Genomic DNA, 26,036 nt, shown 5'->3' on the forward strand with positions numbered 1-26,036 from the left:
AGGTATCGTGGCTCAGCTTGGCGTGTGGTGTTTACACATTCGGCCAATGTTTAGTTCGTCACCGGCCGCTGAGGATAGTACACTTTTGCGTTGCGTATAACAATAAATAAAGTAGTTTAATATAATAGTGTAGTATAATATAAATATAGTAGTACAGTAGGTATAGTATAAATATAGTAGTGTAGTATACAAATAAACAGCCGCAGCCGTAACTACCTCGACGTCCATCGCAAGTGGTTTGCCAGGCAGCAATGAGCCATGCGCCAATGTGTAAACACTATTTGATCGTGGCCTACATTTGTGCATTGCAAAGCTTGGCCCAACACAGGCCAACGTGTACTAGGTGCTTAAGAGAGGAGTGCATAGGGGTAGTAAATAATGGAGTATATAGGGGGAGTACATAAAGGAGTATATAGTGTATAAGGGTGCTTACATAAAGAAACAGGTTTCCGGTACAGACAAACCTGTACGGGTAGGTACCGATCAGTGCAGGTATAATATTTCAATACAATCCTATTCACTCACTTATAAAGAAACAGGTTGTTTACCTGTTTCAACTTACCTGTTTCTTTAAAAGTACCTACCCGTACAGGTTTGTCTGTACCGGAAACCTGTTTCTTTATGTAAGCACCCTATGAGTACATAAAAATAAATAAGTTTGAGGTTGTAGGCAGGCACGCCCACAGTGCCCACTACGGCAGACCTGCTATATCCCAGCATAGATCCAATGGTAGACGAAGACAGAGATTTAATTCATAGACCTCCTACACATTCTCCCATGGCCAGAAGGCAGCAGGCTGAACAATAAAGACATTACCGCCATCTACAATGTCGGTTTCGAACTTTCCAGATATACATGATTTTTGATATAACGAGGCGTTATTGAGCAGTGAGCGAGAAATAATGACTACGATTCTACTACATTTTCTATTTCGTATATTTGCAAATACATATTATGGAAGAAATAATACATAGTTCACAAAATAACAGTCGTGAAAAGTAGTAAAAACCTACAATAAATAAAACTAAGTAATCTGTGGTAGAGGGCGACGTCTACGTCAAAAAAGTGCTCTGAATACTCTGTGGTTTGATTGCTTACTTGTCAAAAGTTACAAACATTTTGCACTTTCCATTAATTAAAATTGCAAAATAAACAAATAATGGCTGGTTATTGAACGAATTATGCTAAATTAAGTAAGCTGCTGCATTGGTGGAATTGCTGAAGTGCCAAGAGAGTGCCTGGATCCCTTTAACTTATAAAAACCAATAACCAAAATGACGAACTTGGATGTAAGTATCAAACAGAACTGAAAGTTTTACATATTTATGAGAGAAGTGAGGCTATTTACGCCTTTTTACTATTCTTTATTGATAATTAGGAGCTTATGGAATGTGTATGGGTAACTTTTCACCGCAAACCTCTTGGTAATTAGCTAGAATAGTGTTATTATTGACAAGAGTGATTTGCTGATTTAAAATCAAATAATTATTTGTTGTTTTTTGTTTCTAAGGCTTTCAATATGTCAATATAGAGTAATGAAACTTACTGTACCAATTTCTGTCAAAACAAAACATATTTATGAACAAAGTCTTAGTGTGATGTTGACATTTATACTGTTACTGTTACAGCCTTTTATCGTCCCACTGCTGGGCACAGGCCTCCTCTCACACGGAGAAGGCACACATTTATACTAAAACCATTTAATAAACAATTTAAGGTTAGTAACAGCAGCACCGACAGTAGCTCTGGGTCCTCTTCGGATTCGAGTAGCAGTGGAAGCACTTCCACCAGCTCAGGGTCAGGTTCCAGCAGCTCAGACTCCGAATCCTCGACTTCCGACACTCCAGCGACCACCAACACTACTCCAGCACCGAAATCCCCCCAAAAAACTGAGGAAGTAAAAAAGAAAGAAGAACCGAAACCCAGAAGACCATCAAAAGCTAAAGTTTCTTCATCCAGCGATGATGACACTCCAAAACCGACCAGTCCTAAACCCGCACCGCCTAGGAGGCGTATATCAGCAAAACCGAAATCTGCAGCAGCGGTTCTCGCTAAAGGTAAAACGGCACAAAGAATTCCATCTGGAGCAAAAACACCAAAACCGATACCAAAAACAATACAGAAGGCTCCACCAAAGCCTGATACGGGCGCATTAAAGAAAAAGAGTATTTTTTCACCTGATAACAGTTCTGAATCTGAATCAGAGAGTAAATCTTCGACCACTAAGTCTCCGAAAGCATCGCCCAGACCGAAACGTGGTTCTAGAAAGTCTAGCGATGAGAAAGACACGTCCCCTGCCACTACACGTAACAACAGTGCTGATAACGATGATTCTAATTCTAAATCCGATTCGAATGCTAAACGTAAAAGTGTGAACAGGCCAAGTGGGCCTCCTCCAAAGAAAGTCATTGAGGATAAGAGTGCTTCATCTTGTACGTCAAGTCAGTCCTCGGTTGAGTCAGTTTCATCAGACAGTGATAGTGAGCCGACTCCAAAAAAAGAACCATTGAAGACTGGGAAGACGAAACCTCCATCCAGTGCTACAAAGGTTAGTACATACTTACATACATTACAGCCTTTTACTTCTTAACAATTTAGAAAACAGTATTTTGGATCAAAAAATTATATTTGAATGTATTGAATCAATCTACCTATCTTTCCCAAATTATTGAAGCAATTTGTAAACTTCTTTCACTATTTGGAAGCTTCACTATCCTCTACTGAGCCTGTCACTAAAGGATTTAATCAGAGTACAGGAAGAATTTTGCCATGGGATGCCAAAAACACCATGAGAAACAGCCAGTATACAATACAGATCTAACTTTTAATTTTCCAGCAAGAAATTCGAGATCAAGCAGCTAAAAGTGGCGACTCTGGTGACTCAGGTGCAGTGGCGACCATGCCCAGGAAACTAACTAGGTCACTGTCAGCGAGGGTATCGAGATTAGCCACTGTGTCAAGACGGACAAACACTGACACAGATTCTGATGTGGATGAGAAGAGCAATGATAAGACGTGAGTTGGATTTATTTTGTGTTTTTTTATGGGTAGATAATATTTGTATGGGTTTTAGGTGTTGTGCTTGTAAGCTTCCTATTTACACCAGTTGTACAAATATGCATGTAAGTACCTGTAAATGAGACATAAAATTCCAATTGATTTTATAGCGTTCACACTAGCCAACTAGAACATCGCCCGTCATAAAAATAGGGCCATTGACGACGTCCATTTTCGTCAATGAGGAACCTAATGCCTACTCGTGGCACTTTCGAACGTGCTGTCAGTTGGTTAGGGCCGCGGCTGACATTTTTTTTCAGCAAAATTGGTTTGTTGTGTTATTCACATTTTCACTCACAACAAATATTGTACCTTACAGTAGCAACACAAGCAACAGCACAAGCAAGGACATGAAGAAGCCCCCTCGAGGCCGCGCCCCCCCCGCCCGCTCGCCCGTCGTGCTGCCCTCGCCGCAGGAGCCTGCCCGCCAGAGGTGTCCCGTCAGGGGCTGTGACTCTAGCGGACATCTGGGTAAGTAGCAGCAAGATACGATGGAAGATACATAAATGATGGAATGTGGGATGGCTGCCCCATCTGTTCTATGAAAACGTACGAAAGAAATTCAACAGTGTTTGATTTGTTTCAGGCGGCAAATCCAACAAGCACATGACGTGGGACGCGTGCCCTATCTACCACAACGTGACGGCGGCCTGGTGTGTAGCCGCCGGCGAGGAGCGAGCCGCCGCCGCCGTCGCCAGGAGACGAGCGCTGCAGCAGCTGCACGCGCGGCCCCGCGCCATGCCCACGCTCGAGCAACGCGCTTACCAGCTCAAAGTGAAGGTACTCATGTGCTGCAGCTGTGCAAGAGCCTGGGATTAAAAAAAAAAACTTGACTTTGAATTGAGCCTGAACCTCTTCCTAAATTATGCTACGTTAATTTTAGATACCCCAAACCATTTTGTAAAAAAAAAAAATGTTAATTTCTCGTGTAGGTACAAAGTACCTAAATCTTCCACCTCAACCTCTAAAAATCTCTACTTCATTCCATTTTACCAACTACTTTTTCACTCTTATTACATTGTACCCTTTGCCCTCAGGACATGCGTTCCAAATGGAAGGGCAGTCAGGAACTAAGAGAAAAGTTAGCAGCATCAGGTAACGAGGAGATAACAGAAGACAGGGAGCCGATCCTCGAAGGTTTTGCACCGGATTATGACCTCAGGCTGTTCAGGGAGGCACAGGCCCTGGCTGCTATCAAGATTGAAGAGGAACTCGGAGATATACCCACTGATAAGGGTACTAGGTAAGTTATGAAAGAAACTGTTTCTGGTATATGGAACTTGACAAATGGGAACTTTTTGGTTTATTTTGATGAAATTGGTTAATATAGCTTTTGTTTACTAAAAATTCTAAGGATTTTTGTTAACTAAAAGTTCACAGACAACATACAGTTTTCAAACAACTGTTTACCAAGAATTTTTACATTCAGTTTTCAAGGTTAACAGTTGTTTTAAGAAAATCTGATGTTTATGTATCTGTGAAAAATTGAAAACCTAAAGAGAATGGATTAAAGATATACACCGCAATAATGTTACTTGGTTTTACGTTGCTCAATGGCACCTTTTAGAACAAGTTTAAATCTTAATAATCGTCGCGTCGTATTTTTTTTTTAAAGTTAAAAAAAAGTAAGGTAATTAATTTTCGCTATTTCCCCCAAATTCTAACACAACAATTTCCTTCCAGATACGTAGTAATGGGCAAATACATGATGGAGGTCTGGTACCAGTCTCCGTACCCTGGTGATGCCGCGCGGGTCCCGCGTCTGTTCGTCTGCGAGTTCTGTCTGAACCATCACAAGAGTGCCACTGGGGCACAGAGACATAAGGTCAAGTGTGTTTGGAATCACCCGCCGGGAGATGAGGTGAGGAGTTTATATAGTTGTTTAAGTAATTTATGGTAGGGCAAAGATCATCTTAACCTGACATCAGTAGTGGCGTAAGAGGTAAATACATCCAGTGACACCCAACAGAGCCAAGGCCCGCCGGGGCTGCGGGATTGTTCATAAAGAGCTACCGCGGCCCTGGTACATAAAAGGCCTACGACGGAACATGATGGATTTTTAGTCAGTAAAAGTCTGACACTCCCTCATCGCTGCTAACCTACAGCCAGTGCCACTGGGGCACAAAGACATAAGGTCAAGTGTGTTTGGAATCACCCGCCGGGGGACGAGGTGAGGATTTTATATAGCTGGTTTTAGTTATTTGTGGTAGGGCAAGATCATCTATATCTGTATATTATATCTGTGACTACTTTTATAGTAGGCTTTTTACATAATTGTAAAAATTAGGGTTAAAGTAAAAAAAACCGGCCAAGTGCGAGTCGGACTCGCGCACGAAGGGTTCCGTACCATTATTTATAAAACGGACAAAAAAATCACGTTTTTTGTATGGGAGCCCCCCAAAATATTTATGTAATTCTTGATTTCAGTATTTGTTGTTATAGCGGCAACAAAAGTATTATTCATATTCATATTCATATCATTTATTGCGTTCCACAAGTTTCACATGGTGTTACAAAAAGCTTACAGTTACACTAAAGTTCATCTTCTGTGAAAATGTTAGCTCTTTAACTATCACGGTTCATGAGATACAGCCTGGTGACAGACGGACGGACGGACAGAGGAGCGAAAACAATAGGGTCCCGTTTTACCCTTTGGGTACGGAACCCTAATAAAGAAGAAACACGATAATATGTTGAATAAGAAAATTGATTCTGAACAATGAACATCTTTGGACACTGACTTTTTTACACTTGTATACTCATTGTATAGTAAAAAAAGTTTGTTAAAAGATACCAAGCCAAGTAGATTGCACCACTTCTTCCCAGCAAAAACACATAGGAAATGATGGGTAGTAATCGTGTAGGCGTTTTGGGGCTGTCTTCAGTAATTTTTGACAGTTAACAAGTCCTGTTTTGCACCGTAGAATAAATTATTTTGAATTTATTGTGTTTATGTGACATTAAACGCGACTTCGGTTTTAAGCGTACAACTGTATTCAGTGTTTTTAGAGGGTTTAAAAAATCTAGAAATTCTAACCTCCTTCATTCTTACCCAGGTATACAGAAAAGACAACCTCAGCGTTTGGCAAGTGGACGGTCGCAAGCACAAGCAATACTGCCAACAGCTGTGTCTACTAGCGAAGTTCTTCCTAGACCACAAGACCTTGTACTACGATGTCGAACCGTTCCTGTTTTATGTGATGACCAACGCTGATCACGAGGGATGTCATATTGTCGGGTATTTTAGTAAGGTAAGTGAATATTTTAGTAGATATAACACAATATAAAAAGGTTGAGAAAACGGCATATTATGCCGCGTCTCTTGCTCAGCATAATGCTGTGGTCATTGCTCAGCATAATGCTGTGGTCATTGCTCAGCATAATGCTGTGGTCATTGCTCAGCATAATGCTGTGGTCATTGCTCAGCATAATGCTGTGGTCATTGCTCAGCATAATGCTTAGGTCGGAGGTGCGCTAGCTATATTATGATGTAAGTGATGGCTGTTTCCCGCGGTTTTACCCGCGACTCTAGTGGGCCTTGATGGCCAAACTGTAGGTGTTGTATACGGCTCCAACGGCAATGTTTACTAGCGAAGTTCTTCTTAGACCACAAGACTTTGTACTACGATGTCGAACCGTTCCTGTTTTATGTGATGACCAACGCTGATCACGAGGGCTGCCATATTGTGGGGTATGTTAGGAAGGTAAGTGAAATAAACACAAAAGAAAATATCAAAAAATATAAGGATGATAAAACGGCATATTATGCTGCTTTTCATTGCTCAGCATAATGCTACGGCCATCACTCAGCATAATGCTACGGCCCTCGGTCAGCGTAATGCTGCAGCCGTCTCAGCATAATGTTGCCGTCCCCTCTCAGCATAATGCTATGCCGATTGCTCAGAATAGTTATGATTTAAAATGATAAATCCGATTTAAGCAGGATAAAATTAAGTTAAGTTTATACTATTGATGTGTACTGGCTTCGCAATCTGTATTATGATGTATTCGTACTACGTATAACGGCTGTTTCCCACGGTTTCATCCGCGATCCTAGCGAACCCTGATACGCAAAGTGTAGATGGCACTGCTAACTAGTGCTAACAACTAGTGTCTTCTAGCGAAATAATTCCTAGGCCATAATCTATAATATAAAAATGAATCGCAAAATGTGATGGTAAGCGCATAACTCAACAACGCCTGGACCAATTTGGCTAATTCTTGTGTTTGTTATTGTCAGGAGAAGGTTCTTATGAAAAAAAAATAGGGTAAAGTAGAGAAGTCAGTTGACGGGAGCGAAGCCGCGGGCAAAAGCTAGTAGTAGATAAAACGATGTGGAACCGTTCCTGTTATTTCTTATAATAGACGCTTATTAATACATACATAATCATGTATGAAGTCATGTTGTCGGGTACTTTAATAAATAACAAAATAGGTAATAAATAAAAAAGTGAAGCCTAAGTTTTTCTTCACTGTTTTTTTTCCCCGTTTTAACGAATAGGTCATTTGATTAACAGGATTTGGCATTGTGGAACAAGGAGACACCACGGCTTTCACGATGTTGAAAAGAATTTTTCCTTAATAGCACTAGCCCGTGTTAGCAAGTTAATTTGCTAACACGGGCTTATTTGCCTTAAAATTCACTTCATGTTTGAAAAGGTTTGTTATCTATCTCGTTTCCAATAACTAATAGGTACGTCTATGTGGTTCGATCTCAGATAAAATACGGCTGCGGAGTATATCTTGATTGTGTGTTGCGAAGTCTGCGAGTCGTAGGTAATCAGTACTTTGCAGACTAACGTTATTTTTTAAGTAATTGTTTTCAGGTTCATAGTTATTTTTGTAGACACTCGTCTTAAAATTTTTCATTTATTTACCATTTGATGGCTAGTTACGTTTTTTTGACCAACTGAAACTTACCTAGGAGTTCATATTGCTCCTATCCTATTGCTATAGAAAATAAATAAAAGAGATGCTTTGTTCCAAAAATAATCATCAAACCATCACAACGAAAAAAATAAAACCTTTGACGCACACAAGCATAACCAAATCATGATTTTCCAATCAAAACTATCACGCACACTAACAAAAAAATCCCATACATAATGACATAGTAAATACTAAATAGTAGTAATACACTGATTGCTCATACTACGGAACTATAGTAGCCCGTACTACCCGCCATTCAACCACGCCGTCAGCTGTGGGGTCAGTGACCTGGGGGTCTAGGGGTGGGGTGGTGCCACGCCCCCGAAATGCACACCCCCTCGTCTGTACTGCAACATGTACGGGGAAATTAGAAACTTTATTATTAAATTTTTAAAGGATTTTTTTTGGTGGTGCGTGATGATTTTTGTGAATGGGTTCTGATTTTGTGTAAAGAATCACTGGTATAGTAATCGGTGTGGGTATTTTATGTAGGTTTTTCACGCGATGTTTTTCTTGTGATCGAAAATAATGGGACCATATTATATGCACCAAATAAAGTTATTTTATATACTTTCTTGAAGTAGATTTGACTCTTTGAAAATATATATTTTTTAACTTTTTTGAAATTCTGGAAGATGAAGAATTTTTCTGTACAAATCCAGAAAATCAAAGAACTTAAGACATAGTTCAATCGTGCTTTAGTTATTATTGATGAAAATCATACGATTTTATAAAACATAACCCTTTTAGCCACTCGCTAAATAGATTCCTTAATACAAAGGCGGTTTTGAAGTCGTAAAAATCTATACCCAGCAAGCTATAAAATAAAAGATTTCCGATCCATCCGAATCCACCCCTATTTCGGTTTCAGATCAAAATTTAATTCGTCGGTTACAAACGCCAGACGGACAGATAGATACACAACTATATATATATATATGTATGTATATGTGTGTGTATGTATGTGTGTGTATGTATCTATGTATGTGTGCGTGTATGCATGTATGGAACGTCGAATATTAAAAGAATGGAGTGCTTCGCGGTAGTACATGGGCGTTATGAAACAATTTTAATACCTTTTTTTTTTACTACTGGTTTTTTGGTTTGATGTATGTTTTTCGAAATGTTTTTTTTTTTTTTTTTTTTTTTTAATTATTTAAGTGGTAATGGTAAAAATGTAAATTATAGTAGTAGTCCTTTGTGTGACGCAGTCAGGTAAAAAGGCACGATTTTTGTCAATTAGCATAATATTTGCAAAGTTTTAAACCCGCTCATTTTTGATAATTTGTGTATTGATTGAATTTTTAACAACAAAAATGCAGTAAAAAATATTTAATATGTAAGTATTATTTTAGTATTCAAAATAACAATGCTCTCAACAAACAGAGATCATTTCAATTTATCAAGTGTCACACAAATGGCACTTTATCGCTTTACATATTCAAACAAATCGCGAATTCATTCCATTTTAAACAGAAACGTACGAAAATCACTAAAACCGTAAATGTGACTGTATAAATATTTTCATTAACTTTGACACTCCGCCGTAGCGTATTAAAAATTCATATACAACACACCTTATCAAAAACCAACCTTAATGCTGCCTTAATAAGGTTGAAATTTGAATACATGTAGTATTTTCACAAATGCAAAGCTACGTTCAGTTGTCTACGCCAGGCGTAGCAGCGTAGCGCTCTCGACGTAAACGTGACGTAGATCGTAGACGGACTACGCCGTAGTAGACTCGAGAGCTCCGCCCGTGTATAGAGATAAATGAATGTTTTATGTCGCTTTTACTGGAGTATATTTTTTTACTTTTTTATTGTATAGTTGAGAGTATTATTGTGGTCTATTGTATAGTAGAAAAGTTCTGATATATTGTGTGAGCGAAGCTTTTACTGGTATTTTTGTTCAGAAAATATTTTGCTCGTTTTTGATTCCTTTGTTTTTGCGGACGTTACGTACTGGGGCATGTTTTTGTGGAACAAGGCAGTACTACAGTACAGAGTTATGTCCAAAGTACTACAAAATTTTATAACATCACAAGAATTGCTTTTCCAATTCACAAAAGTAAATACCAAAATCAAACAAGATTTTACTGTCAGAAAAAGATTTTCTGATCTAATCTGTCAATTTTAATGATGATCTTTCACACAACAATTACCATACTAATCACACCACGCCTTATTTTCCCGACTGCCGGTCAAAAGGTGAATACAACCGCGAGTAGCACAGTACCCCCCCCCCCCCTACATCGTAGACGGTCTGATCGATCGTAACACGGTACTCCGTAAAATTCGCATCTTAAACGTATACATAGCTTAGACCGTGGAGAACAAAATTAGTAGAGGAGATGCCATAATGGAGTCTCCTAAGAAAGTCATCCATCATCACCTTCCTTCCTGCCCTTATGCCAATTTTATTTGAGGTGGGGCAGCATGTTTTCTTCTTCCATACTTTTTCTTCTCTCGGCCGTCTTCTCACAAGTAACATTATTTGTAGTAATAATGACTTTCACACAATCCATCCACATGTTTGCTCATTCTGATCTCCTAAGAAAGAGGCGCGCGAAAATACAGGCGTTCGGGAGACGAGGAACGTTACTGGCTCCGTCTTTTTATGTCTGCATTTTAATCTGACTATTTTTTGTAATACCAAAAACTGTTGACAGAAGATTACATCTCTAAGAACCTTACGGAGCTGCGGAATTGTTCGAAAGAGTTACCGCGGCCCTGGTACATAAGGGACTTCAGAAGGAACATGGTGGGTTTTAGTCAGTAAGAGTCTGACACTTCCCCATGCTGCACCCACAGCGGGATCCCATCAAAAAAAAGATATCTCAAAGAACCCGAACGCCTTGTAACCTCTCATTTTCGTCACTCCCACCATACGTATGTGACCTAGAAGAAGGTGCCTGACCCACCTGCATTATAGCATCTCCACTCACCTTTCCTTACTCCATGCTTAAGTCCCAGACGTCTGGGGTCATTGACCCCCGCATCCGGACTCGCTACAGCCGGCTAGACGGCGCGATGCGTTTTAAGTTACGAATATGGATATTAGGTGGTAAAATGGGAGGGTACGACAAATTAGGTAAATGTAGCTGAAGAATGAACAACTTGAAATGGTCGGTTTGCACTGATGTTGACGGCTGTGATATTTAATTAAATGGTCTGGGTTTCATTTCATTAGAAAGCTATGATTTACCTAATTAGTATGACTTCTGACAGAGAGAAATGGAAGAAAAGTACGTATTGCACCAACCCCAAATGTGTTGGGAACAAGGCAGGAAGAAGATGAAGAATTACCTGTCATGTAACTTTGAGGGCCTCTTCTTTATTTGATAATCAAATAAAAAGGCGTAAATAAATAATTTGATAATCAAATGGCTAGCTGTTTGATTGAATGGCTATTCCAGTTGGCTGTTACATATTTATAACCGCTTCTTTTCATATTTTTAACTGCCTCGTTGGTCTAGCTGTCGCAAGTGCGGCTGCTGAGCACGAGGTCTCGGGTTCGATTCCCGAGTCGGGCCGAAATCGCTTTGTGGGTTTTAGAAGACTTTCACAAAGCAGCCCGGAGCCTGGAAGTTGGTGATTGATACTCCCGTGCATCGGAGAGCACGTAAATGTCGGTCCTGCGCCTGATCTCTCTCCGGTCGTGTCGGATTACCGTCCCATCGGGCTATGAGAGTTAAGGAATAGTGAGTGCACCTGTGTCTGCGCAAATGCTCGTGCACTATAATATGTCCTGCGTAGTTGGCTAATCTCCTTACGTGAGAACAGCCGTCGTAGCCGATAATCGGCTAGGAGGACATCATCATCATCATTTATAACCGCTTATATTTCAGTAAAATATTGGAGGAGGAACATAAGTTTCCAATGGTTTTGCAACATAGTATAGTTAATACTCAATAGACACCAGACAGTAAACATTAAAACCCTTTAAGCTTTGTCTATTTCAATTTACATGTAAACGCTTTGTTAATAATTACAAAGTTATCCTTTGTCTTTATCGTGAGATAACGGAGCTTAAAATTGAAATATTAAGCTCTAATTGTCGTTTATCTACTGTTATTTTGTATTGAGTGAAATGGATTAAATTTGACACTAGCTTCTGCAAGCGGTTTCACCCACGTTCCGTAGAAACTGCTTCGTGCACGAAGATAAAAAAAATAGCATATCGTCTTTCTTGTCTTCAAATCGGACCATTCACACGTTTATTTTTATTTAATTATATTTTGGTTTATGTGATAGTCTATTCAAAGTGTGGTTAGTTGACAAAAGAAATGTGTTGTTGCGATAGCCATGTTACACGCAAGCCTATCCAGCTGGTTTTGTATGAAAACGGTTTGCAACACGTGATTTCTCACGCACAAGTACAGGTCACGCCCAGCGATGTTTCAATAGACGCGCGCCTTCAGGGAGTACGCCCCACAATTGAACAAGCTGTAACAAGTTATCGCTTTAAATTGTCATCTGGTTGAGTATCAAAGGGGTAGCTAGTAGGCCCTAGCAATGTTTTATGAAAATTTTCGAAGAAACGCTTTACAATTTTGATGGTCAGAGTCTATTAGATAGATACAAATTTTGAAGAGCATGAAAATTGCTATTTATCTGTAAGTACCGAAAGTAAGACGAGAAAACCACCTCTCAGTCGGCAATAATATGTTAGTTCTTACGCACAAGTACAGGTCATGCACGCCTAGCGGAGTTTCAATAGACCGCGCGCCTTCAGGGAATACGCCCCGCAATTGTACAAACTGTAGAAAGTTATAACAATGTTTTATGAAAAAAATCGAAGAAAAAATATTGATGGTCATTGTCTATTAGATTGACAAAAAAAAACAGTTAATTATTTTATCTAACTGCAAGTAATAAAGTATGTATCCCTACAAGATAGAACATTTCCACTTTTCAGTCGACAACACGCTTGTTCTCATGCACAAGTACAGGTCACGCCTAGCGGTGTTTCAATAGACGCGCGCCTTCAGGGAATACGCCCCACAATTGTACAAGCTGTACCAAGTTATCGCTTTACCCCTTTGAAACTTAATCATAAGATCCCAGTGTCTCATGTAGGTGTCTCATGTAGTATTTCAAAGAAAACCGTTAAAATTTTATGGCCAGTGTCTATTAAATTGCCAAAAGGAAAGAAGATAATTAAAGTTGTAATTTAAGTATCTTCTATTACTGAAAGATTACCAACAAGATGAGAACATTTCTACCTCTCAGCCTGCAACACGGTTGTTCTCACGGACAAGTACAGGTCACGCCTAGCGGTGTTTCAATAGACCCGCGCCCTCAGGGAATACGCCCCTGAGTTATACAAGCTGTATAAATTCAGTTACTCTGAAAATTATGACTTAAAGTTTATGTAGAATTTCAAGGAAAAGGTAAAAAATGTTAGTGGTCTATAGAATATGAAAAAAAAGATTAAGTTAAATTTTAATTAATCTGTGACTTACTGACTTGACTTAGAGTCCTATGTCCCCTAGATGGGGCAGAGGGCATCCACAGTGCTCCGCCATCGCGTTCGGTCTTGAGCTTCGCGCTTTATTTCGCTCCACGTTCTGCCTATAGCCGCCGCCTCTGCAATGATCGTCCGCCGCCAGGATTGTTTAGGGCGGCCACGTTTCCGCTTCCCTTGGGGATTCCAGTCTAGGGCTTGCCTCGGGATGTGATCGGGGTCCCTTCGGAGCGTGTGGCCGATCCAGTTCCACTTGCGGCGTTTGATCTGCTGGTCGATCGGTGTCTCCCCGCAGCGTTCCCACAGTTCTATGTTGGAGATTTTCTCGGGCCAGTATATACCGAGAATACGACGAAGGCAGCGATTGACGAAGACCTGGAGCTTACGCGAGATGTCTTTTGTGGCCTTCCATGTTTCGCATCCGTACAGCAATACGGTTTTGACATTGGACCGGAATATTTTGAGCTTAACTCTCCTGGTCAACTTCCGTGATTGCCACACAGGACGGAGCTGTGCGAAGGTTGCTCTCCCTTTGGCGATCCTCGACGTGATGTCCTCCTCGGTCCCTCCTGTTTCCGACACAACACTCCCGAGGTAGGTGAACTTGTGGACCCTCTCCACTCCCTCTGTGCCGATAAGCAACGGTAATGAGCACGTCACTCCGCACCTCATTTCCTGGGTCTTCCGGGTGTTAATTTTTAATCCCGTCTCCATGGCCTCTCGTTGCAGGTCGTCCAGTTTGGCTTGCATGTCGGTTCGCGTGTGGCTCAATAGACATAGGTCGTCGGCATAGTCCAAATCTTCTAAGACGTTGGATAGTCCCCACTCTATGCCGCGGCGCTTGTTCTTGGTGGTATGGTGCATGATGCCATCAAGGACAACAAGGAAGAGGAGAGGCGAAAGGAGACACCCCTGGCGTACACCCGCATGAACCGGTATGTCCTCCGAGACGAGGCCGTCGTGAGTTACCCTACAAGAATATTTCCCGTAGATGGCCTTAATTATGGTCGTGATCTTCTCGGGGACTCCAATTTCACGAAGCCGGTCCCAGATGCAATTCCATCGCAGCGTGTCGAAGGCTTTTTCGAAGTCCACAAAGGTCAAGTACATGTCCCTCTGCCATTCTGATGCCTGTTCGAGGATTATGCGCAAGGTGTTGATCTGGTCCGTGCACGATCGGTTGGGACGGAAGCCAGCCTGCTCTTTACGCAGAAGAGGCTCGACGGCCCCCGACAGCCTGTCCAGGATGATCTGGCAGAGCACCTTGGAAGGAGTCGAGAGCAAAGTGATGCCTCTCCAATTGCCACATTCACTGAGGTCTCCTTTCTTGGGTACGGTGATGAGAAGGCCTTTGTTCCAGTCATCAGGTAACTCTTCTGCTGACCAGATGTTCTGCAAAAGGGGAGTCAGTGCGTTTGCTGCGGTGGTAATGTCGGCTTTGAGCATTTCCGCTGTGATGAGGTCGACTCCTGGGGCTTTCCCATTTTTTAGCCTACGGATAGCCTTCATTACCTCCTCCCCTGTAGGAGGAGACACATCGATATCCAGGTTTGATGTGGGCAAGCTGGCAGCAGGTACGGCCGTGGTTACGGGGTCACTTGGGACTCGGAAGATTTCCTCGAAGTGCTCCCGCCAGCGTTGAAGCTGTCCCTCCGATGTCACAATCAGCTGGCCTCCTTTATCTTTTAAGGGCTTCTTCTTCCTCTGGTTCCGATTCCCGGCCAAGGTCTTCGTCGCCTTGTACATCTCCCTGAGATTGCCGGAGTTAGCAGCGCGTTGTGCACAATCCGCAATAGAGTCAGCCCATACTCGTCGATCATGACGAGTACTGCGGTAGATTTTCCTGCGTATCAGGGAGTATTGCAGCTTCAGGTCTTGGCGCACTGCTACGTCGCTGGTTGTCAGAAGTTGAAGGTGGAGCTGGCGCCTTTCTTCAATGAGGTTCCAGGTTCGTTGTGACATCCAGTCCTCACGAGCGTATGTTTTGTGTCCAAGAACGACGGAGCTGGTCTCTGTATAGGCCATTTTGATGTGGTTCCACTCCGCGTTGACAGAAGTAGTGGAGTCTGGTTCGAGAACGGAGAAGCGATTTCGCAGCTCTAACCGAAAGGCTTCGGTTATGTCTGGGTCCCGCAGCTTGTTGACCTCAAATCTTTTTCCTACCCTGGACGTCGAGCTGGCAGCACGAGCTACCGCTACTTTGAGCCGCACCTCGGCTACGACTAGATGGTGGTCGCTGTCGATATCCGCGCCACGACGGTTGCGGACGTCGAGCAGTGATGAGCGCCATTTGGAGCTGATGGCAAGGTGGTCGATTTGGTTCTTAGTGATTCCATCGGGTGAGTTCCATGTATACTTATGGTGGTCTCCATGTATAAAAAGCGTGCCTCCGATGGTCAGGTCGTTGTCCTGGCAGAACTCCAAGAATCTCTCCCCGTTCCCGTTCCGTACTCCCATCCCGTGTGTACCCATGTGTCTTTGACAGCCGTCGTTGTCTGTGCCAACCTTGGCATTCAGGTCTCCCATGACGATTACTATGTCCTGTTTGCGGATGTTTTTCAAGGTCAGGTTGAGTGCACTATAGAAATCGTCTTTGTCTTCCTCTGATGCCGGGTTTGTAGGCGCATAGCACTGAACGACGGTTATCTTGCGGGCTTTGCTGTTAAACCGGGCTGTGATGATTCTCTCTGAGATGGGTTTCCAGTCCAGTAGGCTCTTCTTTGCAGCGTCAGAAAGGAGGAATCCCACGCCGTTTTCACGTACGTCCTCTTCATCTTCCTTCCCGGAGTAAAGAAATGTAAGGCCCCTGGACGTTCTCAGTTCACCGAATCCGTTTCTGCGCACTTCGCTGAGACCGAGTATCTGCAGTTTGTATCGCAACATTTCTGTTTCTGCTTGGGCTAGTCGGCTATCTTCGCTCAGTGTTCGCACGTTCCAACAAGCAATTCGTGTCCGTATTTTCATGCCAAAGGTCGTCGTAGTTTGATCGGTCCGGTTTTGCACTGTTTCAGTTTCTTTAATCTTTTGGTTTTAGGTAAGCGAGTGATTAGCCCACTATACCCTAGCCCACTGGTGGGGCTGCCACCTTGGAGCCTGTGGGCGTGCTCGGGTTTTTTCTCGGGTTTCCTCCCTAATGAGTTGGTTCTGTTTTGAGGCGCAGAAGACTCGCCTTGCGCCCTGCACCTTCAGCTCAGCTGCACCTCGTGGTGGTGGCCACGCGATTGCGCGGTGCAGCAGTTCCCAGGAGGGACGGCGGGGACGTTGGTGACTCGGACTGGCCAGGGCTCTGCTCAAATTCGGTGTTCCACCACTAACACAGCAGATGGTTTCTTGGCATTTTATAGGTAATGCTGGTCTCACATCCAGCGATTCCCACCAAGACCATACCCTGGCTTCCCCCCCCCTTAATTAATCTGTAACTACTGAAAAATCTATTCTATTATGTTTACTATCTAAGATGAGAACATTTTCACCTCTCAGGCTGCAAAAAGTTAATTCTTACCCACAGAGTGGTGTTACAATAGGCCACGCGCCTTCAGGGAATACGCCCCTCAATTGTACAAGCTGTTGTAATAAGTGTTTTATATTGTCTTTTTAGTTTGTTCAAAGGGTTTAGGAATTATTTTTGGGGAATATTGTTAGTTTTAATTAATTACTTTAACATTTTACAGCCAATTTCTTCATCAAAAGTAAAAGCCAAAGTAATATCATAAAGCAAAAGTAACGGTCAAATTAGTTTTTTTCTATTAGTTTTGCTGTTACTTTAGCCTTGAAAAAACGAATTTGACCGTTACTTTAACTTTATGACATTACTTTGGCTTTTACTTTTGATGAAGAAACTGGTTGTTAGTGAGAAAAATCTTAAACTAAAATTGCTGAACCGTATTGGCACATAAGCAATGAAATGCGAACATTAGTTAACTCAACCTGAAAAGTATGATGATTAAGTAAAACTCCCGATCCCGATTATACCTGTATCATTACGAATCCCGATATTCCCGGTTGGAGGACGTAGTTCTCTTAGATCCTGGCACCGCGGGGAACTGCTAGAGCAGAATAGCTGTTAAAATTATCGAATATAAACCCTTTTGACTAAGGCTGTTTGTTATTAAATACATAATTGACGTATCAATGATACAAACGTCACACCGATGACAAATATTAACTGATCACGTGAACAAAACATTTAACATGCGACAATATTCGTCATAAATTATGGTGACGAAACGCCTATACGTGGCGTAGGTTATGGTTGCGTTACGTACAAATATCGCTTGATTTCGTACTTTCGTACCCCAATGTTGCCGCCCCGTTCGGTTTTAGGGTTGTCACTTTTGTGTTTTGATCGTCACTTGTCAAAATCAGTTTTTGGTAGTTAGGCTTTATGTTTAATTATCTGAAGTACTATTTAAAAATTAAGGCAACTAATGGTTTTGTTTTTAATAAATATGTGTTTGAAACATAACTTTCAATAATTAAATTAAGTTTGCCACATTTTTGAAGAAACTGAAGCTTTTGTTGCCTCTGAAAATCTGTCTTTGGTATATTTATTTAATTCTGGATTTGACTTACTTGTTCTAATAACTGTTATAACAATTTATGGCAGCAATATACAATCGTTGACAAATGTATTCAAGAAGCAAAAATCTACGTTTTTGTTCTTATAACCATCGTTAGATCAAACTTCCTTAGCGTCATCGAGAAGTATACTTCATTGATTATTAAATTTAATTTTATAACAATACACATAAAAGGTACCTATAACTCAGATTTTGAGAACCATCTTTTTACAAAGTCGGTTAACCATTCTTCAAATCCAAACACCTCAATAAAACCACCACCCAGCCCTGAGCGAGAGTGACAATTTAGCGATGTAAACAGGCGGGCGCAGACGTCTAGACGTCGGTGGGCCGACGGTCTGTATCCACGATTATTGTGAGAATTCATTACCTAGCAGACACGTATGGGACTGATGTTTTCCACTCAAATTTTATTGGGAATCATTTGAACTTGTGTGTAGTTGGGGTGACTGGTTAGAGGAGTTTATGTATGAGTTTATCTGGTTGTGACTATTGAGATTGACAGGATTTTATGTTAGTGCTGATATTTTACGGATGTCTTAGAGGTTTATCTGAATGGTTAAGTCAATGGGTAATTAAAATAGATGGGCGGTTCACTGACCAATATCATATTAAAAAACAATTTCTTAAAAATGGCATTACTCCTTTCTAAAAAACATGATCACTGGTCATTTATGACTTTCTCATTTTAATTCAAGATTTACAATTTCCCATTTTCTCTATCAGCTACATTTGTTAATGGCGTCCAAAATTATAAAAAAAATCATACCTTTTAACTAAATTAAATTTTTATTCACTCTCCTGAGCAATGATCTCCTTAGTCACCAGGTCATCATGACATTCACAACCCAACTGATCACCAATCACCTATCAATAAAAAACCAATTTTATTACTACGAACCTTAAAATATTTACACTCAGGTCAGACTATATTTTTAATGTTTCGGGAAGCGACGCGTCCCCCCCCCCACCTCCCCCCTCCCCCCAGAGGTCGTTGACCTGATGCAGTAGACAGAGGATGTTTTGTCTAGATTTAAGGTGGAACTTAGTTTAACTTAAAATGTGCATTAGTTGTAGTACTGTCTGGTTCTGATTTTGTTAGTGTTTTTTTTCTTTTATAGATTTGGTTGTGTTTTGGTCTTTGTTGGAGTGAGATTAAATAGGAGTAGATGGACAAATGAATGGAAGGTAGTAAAATGTCACAGAACTTTAAAAATAATGTGATAATACAGTTAAGGATAAAAATTAACTGCCCATTAGGTAAAGTTGATTTTAAAACGCTTAACGGAAATCACGAAGTTTTTCCCATACCATGTTTTTTGGCCCCTTTTGTACCTAACTATTGCACAATAAAACGTTTACAAATGCTTGTACTATTTCCGAATTATAAATAGTTCTCATACATGCCTACTCCATTCATTCAATTTATTTTTCATGTAGGTAATGCCTAAAAGCCATTTCCTTTTTCCATTAATTCGTATGAATAAATTCTCGTGCCATAGACACGTAGAGTTGCACGCACGTGCGTCATGCGTGACGTCAACGAGACTTATTTTTAAACCTCCTTTGATATTGAGGTTATAGGCAGAACAATGACGTGTCTTTGCCTGATGTAGTGGATTTTAAATCGTTTGGTTTGGAGTCCGATGGTTTGGAAATCTAGTATACAGATAGCAGGCCGTGTCTTTTACCATCTAGTTTTATCTAGACAGTTTTAGCCAGACTGAAACTTAGGTATTTTTGACAACGAAGCATTGACACATAAGCCATAATCTAAGATTTTTGTATCAATTAAAATATATCCAAAACAATTGGTTCAAACTCACTAACTCAAGCTCGTGACTCGACTTGAACTAAATATATCTAGTAGGTTTTACTGAATTAAAAAGAGAGAAATTTAAAACTCATAATCTCCTATCACCTTTAAACAAAATTAAATTCTGGTATTCCAATAAATTTAAGAAAAGCTGGGAAAAGGGCAATAACCACACAAAATTTGTTTCCCCATCGACTCCCAAGGGCCTTTTAGTTGCTTTAACCACTCCATATAAGTTTAAATGTCCCATGTGTCTACTGCTTACATTATACCCTTTAAATATAAATCGCATAAAATAAATAATAGTGGTAGTCTCATTTGATTGGGAGTTATGGTTATGACATGAAGGGGTACTCTCTAAATCTACTGATTGATTGTGAAAATAATTGTACCTATAGGAAGACACACTATTTCTGTCACAAGCTATTTTATCCAGGTACGGGACGCAAAAGCTAGTCTAACATAAAACTAAATTCTATAAGACTCGGTTCAGTAATTTAACAGTACCATGCCTGAAAGGATAGGCGGAGATACATAACATTTATAGTACATGATTTTACTTAAATGTGTTCCTTTCATTTTTGCAGGAAAAGAACTCGTTCCTAAACTACAACGTGTCTTGCATCCTGACGCTACCGCCCTACCAGAGACAAGGATATGGTAGACTGCTCATAGACTTCAGTAAGTATCCTGTTCTTATACTTAAAGATGAATGTTTCTGTTTATCTGTGGTTATAGTTATATTCGCACCTATTTCAGCGACAAATTATTGTGCAAAGAAAGTTATTGCAAGACGATTATTTGAAGGCACTTTTGATTTTTTTTTTCGACAATGAATCGACATCGACAATGGCATCTGTATCTATGAATGTAATAAGAATGATCATTTATAATTAGTGTGTTGTGTTAGGATTGATTACAAAATATCTAGAAAAAATCCCCACAAAAATACTAGAACAATTTATTACAAAAATTATTTTCACCATAAAACCAAACCCCAAACGAATTCATTATCATAACTGTCATAACTCAAGCATCCCATTAAAGTGACAACACATTAACTTTGCTTTGCCAACCCTAGCCAGACGGACATAATTCTCAGGGCTTAACCTTTAATAACGCAAAAAGTCATACAAATTGCCCTCGGCGACGCGCGTAGAATAGTTGAGTGCAAATGTCAATGTCACCGGTGACAGCGCCCGTCATTAGCCTGGCTACAGACGGGTTGTGGCTTGTCTATGGTTAAATGGTACTGTTTTTGGAGATTGATTATAGGATTTTTGCATTTTTTTTGGAAATAGTTAAGGGCTAGAAATAGTGACTAAGGATTATTTTGGAGAGTAACTGAAGAGACGTAAAAAAACGTGTGACACTGAGCTCGTAGAGGGGTCAAAGAACGGTGATTTTTGTCTCTCGATGTGTGGCTAAAAATCATGTAATGCGGCTTCATGATCGACAGTAATCAATTGTAAACCAATAACAAAACATTAATTAGTTCACAACCAACAAAAGAATCGCTCTAGTCATCATCCACCACGTCAACAGCAGCTAACATTCTTACAAATGCGCGTCCCACACACCTGTGCGGTCAACATGATGAACCCTCCAACTGCGGGTTTGTTTTGTCCCCGGTGGGGGCGTCGCGACGCGCCGGCCGTCGACCCGACCCCGATCGATGCGGCTGCAGTATGGATCGGTCTGCCGTCTAGACTCACCCCCCTCGGGTCTAGCCAAGGGACGGGGGCGTGAGACGTAAATAGGGTTGCCATGTGTAACATAACTAACCTAGGATAATGTCGAGCTTTTTGTATCGATGGTTTATTTTTTTGGTTGTGGATTTTTTATTGGTCATCGTTACAATTTGTATTGTATGCGGTACTAGAGGTATTATTTAGCGGTGTCGTTTGATATAAAATATAATATTTCAATTTATTCGTAAATTAATTACCGTTTAGAGCATTTGAATTTCTAATTGCGTTCTAAAAAGCGTGTTAATTAATTACTCATAAATGTGGAGATCGTTATTGTAAAATATGCAACAACAAAACAATTTGACAATAAAACCACTCCAGTAACTGACAAGCTATTTACCCAGCCCGAAATACCCAACCCCCAATTCATATTCTATTTAACCCTACAACGGCTATGAATTTACAAAGTGGCCGACGGTAACAAATGATTCGATTTAGCGTGATCCGCCAGCCCTACCCGTCAGATTGTAGACGCGAGCTATTTCGATAGCTCCCTTAATAATTGTACAAGGTGTAAATTCCCTGATTGAACTAACGAATATTAATCGTTACAATATTTTATTCATGAAGTTTGACCAACAACTTGAAATGTGTCTCGATTTGAAATTCGAAACTGTAAATTAGTGGCTGAATATTAATGTGGTTTCAGCGCGAAATTTTAATCGCGTTACTTTCAGTGTGATTACTAATTAATTATATTAGCGAGTTTGAAGTTTATTGCTCTACAAGGGATTGTGTGTAATTGTAAATGAAAAATGGAGCATGGATTTGTAGCAGTCTAGTACTTACAAACGGACTTATTTTTAGCTCTGCTTGAGACAAAGACTCATCCTCCGAGCCTTTTTCCCAATCATGTTGGGGTCGGCTTCCAGTCTAACCGGATTCAGCTGAGTACCAGTGCTTTACAAGAAGCGACTGCCTATCTGACCTCCTCAACCCAGTTACCCGGGCAGCCCGATACCCCTTGGTTAGACTGGTGTCAGACTTACTGGCTTCTGACTACCCGTAACGACTGCCAAGGATGTTCAATGACAGCCGGGACCTACAGTTTAACGTGCCATCCGAAACACAGCCAATGGTGTCTAAGATATACTTAGAAAGTACATACAGACTTAGAAAAGTTGCATTGGTACTTGCCTGACCTGGGATCGGACCCGCGCCCTCATACTTGAGAGATTGGTCCTTTACCCACTAGGCCACCACGACTTTTTTTTCGAGACAAAGACTAATTAATTAAAATATTCTTGGAAGCCCTGTATATTACTAAATATAATACATCACACAAGACTAATTTAATTCAATTAACATTGCTCCTTTAGCAGCAACTTTCAAAAGTATTTGAAATACCCTTTGAAGAACATACTTACATTCTTTTTTAATCCTAAAAAATGCCCCAAGCTTTTTTCAAGCCTTCTATCATAATTAAAATGTCTTATTGTCATACGCGAACAGTGTAAGATTAATCTGGCTACGTCAGTCCCCTGCCCGTCTGCGGTTTGAGCATCTTATTATAAAATTAATTAAGTGTTCGCATGGACAGGTTGACTTTGGGATGCTAGACGCAAGAAATATAAGTACGTTAAGGAAATGTAAATGAAAGTTTTGAGGGAAAACAGGGGGAGGATTATTCAAAGCTTTTGATGTGTTTTCTGCAAAAGGAGTCTATGTTTAACTTGGATACGTAATTTCAGAAATGCATTCGTGCATGTTTGTTTTGTCGAAGTGTTTGAGAACAACGACGAAGACACAGGTGCAAAAACACCAATAAATATATAGGCCTGAGGCATTTTAGTATATCGTCCTCCTTTATCTGAAAAGAAATTCTTATTGCAAAACAGGCTGTAAACCTGTAAAACCCTCAATTATAATCCATCCAAAGTTTAATCAAACCAAAACAATTTCTTCACTCAATAAACCAATCATTCCCTCCGTCTAGGTTACCTCCTAACCAAGGAAGAAGGCAAGGTGGGATCCCCCGAGACTCCACTATCAGACCTGGGGCTGATCTCCTACCGTTCCTACTGGAAGGAGGCTCTACTGAAGAGGTTGTGTTCAGCCCCGGGACCCACGCTCTGCATCAGGGATCTCAGCAAAGACCTGGCTATTGCTTCGTCGGATATTGTGTCCACTCTGCAGGAGAGGGGACTCATGAAATATTGGAAGGGAAAACATATTGTGCTCAAGAAACAGGTAATGTGCTGGATTTATTTTGATTTTCCTGTGGTTTCTTTTTTGATACTCTTTGTGCGCAGTTATGTGCAGGTGGAACACAATATTATGATTTTGTAGGACTGTGTCCTTTTTCATGATGCCCAATTGAAATGGATATTAAAGGGACATAAAAAACCTGCTCCAAGCAACTTTAGACAATGCTAGTATAAATACAGTGACTCAAACCTTGCTTCCCACATATAGGAAGTCCTGGAAGAGGTGTCACGTCGCGCGGCGCGTGCCCGCTGCGTGGACGCGGCGTGCCTGCGCTGGTGGGGCTCGGGCGCCGCCCCGCCGGCGCGCTGACGCCGCGCCCCCGCCGCGCGCCGCCCCAACAGCAGCGCCGCGCGCGCACTGCTATAGACTGCACACCACACGTGAGTATCGCGTCACGCGGCGTGCACGCGGCGTGCCTGCGCTGGTGGGGGTCTGCACACTACACGTTAGTATATGTCATATCAATAAACTTACCATAAAAGGTTCCTGCGAATAGGTGCTGCAAACCAACATCGTTCTGCCCCAATTGCCGACCTCGCCTGCCGAAGTGTATCCTGGTAAAAAATAGACTAGGTTTTGTGTACCATGGCCACGGTTCGAACAAGCCCAGATTACTGGTGTCCTAGATTGTGAAGGGCTTTACATATAGCAAAAGGGTTTGGTCAGTTAATGTCTGTCACTGCCTTTTGCTCCATCCAGATTTGATATTAGAATGGCATTTTCCCTGTATTTCTACTGTGGAAATCTATCAAAATTTTTGATCTTCTGATAGATTTCATTGCCAAACTGACCACCGTAAAGATCTTCTAGAGACCTTTGTTAGTCCAGAATAATAAATGAAGCACCCATTCATATGTGTCGAACCCAAAATTTGTACTTTCTATCGATATTTTTTTTCTATATTGTAGTATGCGGTGCGCGGGCGAAAATATATCTGTGGCGGCGTCGCGACATACAAGACTTGTGTGTTATTTAAAGTTGTTCTACAATAATAGGACAATAGTGCGATTGAAGACGCCTCGTGTGTAATACGTGTTGTAAGGGACGGTGTGTTGTGGTGTGTTTTAGCGCTCACGAGACTCTAGATTAAATAAATCTAATTATTTTTTTAGATAGGCAATTTTAGGATACTTTGTATCTATAGTTAGTAATAAGTTTCTATATACAAGTGATATGAATTAGAAGTTAATGAACTCATCAATTATTTAATTTTATGACGAATGAATAATAATTATAATTTTGTTTTAAGTACCAGCGATAGTTGGTACTAATTGGCGTTTCATGTACTTATTTTATTATTCAAATGAAATTGATTATTTTTATACCATTGTCTCGAGAATGCTGACATCAATTTATTGCTTTTTTTTACATCCTATGTAAAATGTTTGTAGCCTCAAATTATATTTATATTCTACCAATTCTAAATGTATGGAATTTTGAAAATTATTACTTAAGATAGGAATCGTATTCTATTTATAGAGAATAACTTAAGCCACCATCTTGAAATAAGTGTCAGATTAGTTTTATATAATTTCTAGAGATGGCGTTGTTAACAAAAATGCGAAATATTCTAAAATAGGTTTAAGTTTCAATGAAATTAAATAATATCATTATATGCCATAAAACATGACATAAAACTTTTGAAATTAATGGACATTTTAACCCCTTATAATATTTATATGACTAACAACAAAATCAATTTTATATTAGAATAAAATACTTATATTATCGTGTATATATTAAATTATAAAATTAATTTAGATTTGTAAATAGACGGTTACATAAATGAAATATTATATAGTTCGTATTGTAGTTCATAAAAATTACAGAAGTAGGTAATATTTACATTAAATCTATGGATTTACGAAATGACATGCAGAAAAAGATATAATTTTATTTATGTGACTAGCTAATGACTTTTTTTTTTCTTTAATATGAATTTGATTACTTAATGAATTTAGGTAATGTTTTTTTTTTATTTATGTAATAACAATTTTAACACGTACAGCTAAACTAATATAAATGTCAATCAATTAAAACATCTTTCTCAATAATATTAGAATAATTTGGGAAAATTGTACAATTAATTACTAGATAGTAATTTTATGAACATTTTGATAATTATTATTACATTATGTACATACGAATAATAATGATGAATTATTATGAATGCGATGTAAATATTTTATCTGAAATCAAATGCAATAAATGTGTGTCTATTATTA

The 26,036-nt window shown here is 40.2% G+C and overlaps 1 protein-coding gene across 2 annotated transcripts; it reads left to right on the plus strand.

Moving 5' to 3' along the window:
• The first annotated feature begins 947 nt into the window (after positions 1-947).
• On the plus strand, positions 948-26,036 carry LOC124629830 (histone acetyltransferase KAT7). 2 transcript variants are annotated; one of them, XM_047163410.1, is made up of 12 exons: positions 948-1,290; positions 1,719-2,549; positions 2,838-3,016; positions 3,378-3,529; positions 3,645-3,838; positions 4,096-4,301; positions 4,742-4,919; positions 6,115-6,309; positions 20,440-20,533; positions 23,540-23,793; positions 24,019-24,256; positions 24,720-26,036. In XM_047163410.1, exons 1-11 carry the CDS (start codon positions 1,276-1,278, stop codon positions 24,118-24,120), a joined length of 2,400 nt encoding a protein of 799 aa, XP_047019366.1. In that variant the 5' UTR covers positions 948-1,275; the 3' UTR covers positions 24,121-24,256; positions 24,720-26,036. The 2 variants fall into 2 exon arrangements, with proteins under 2 accessions (XP_047019366.1, XP_047019365.1); XM_047163409.1 differs by having other exon boundaries at positions 24,019-24,191.

Source organism: Helicoverpa zea, chromosome 4 (assembly GCF_022581195.2).
Source record: "Helicoverpa zea isolate HzStark_Cry1AcR chromosome 4, ilHelZeax1.1, whole genome shotgun sequence".
Classification (NCBI taxonomy): Eukaryota; Metazoa; Arthropoda; class Insecta; order Lepidoptera; family Noctuidae; genus Helicoverpa; species Helicoverpa zea.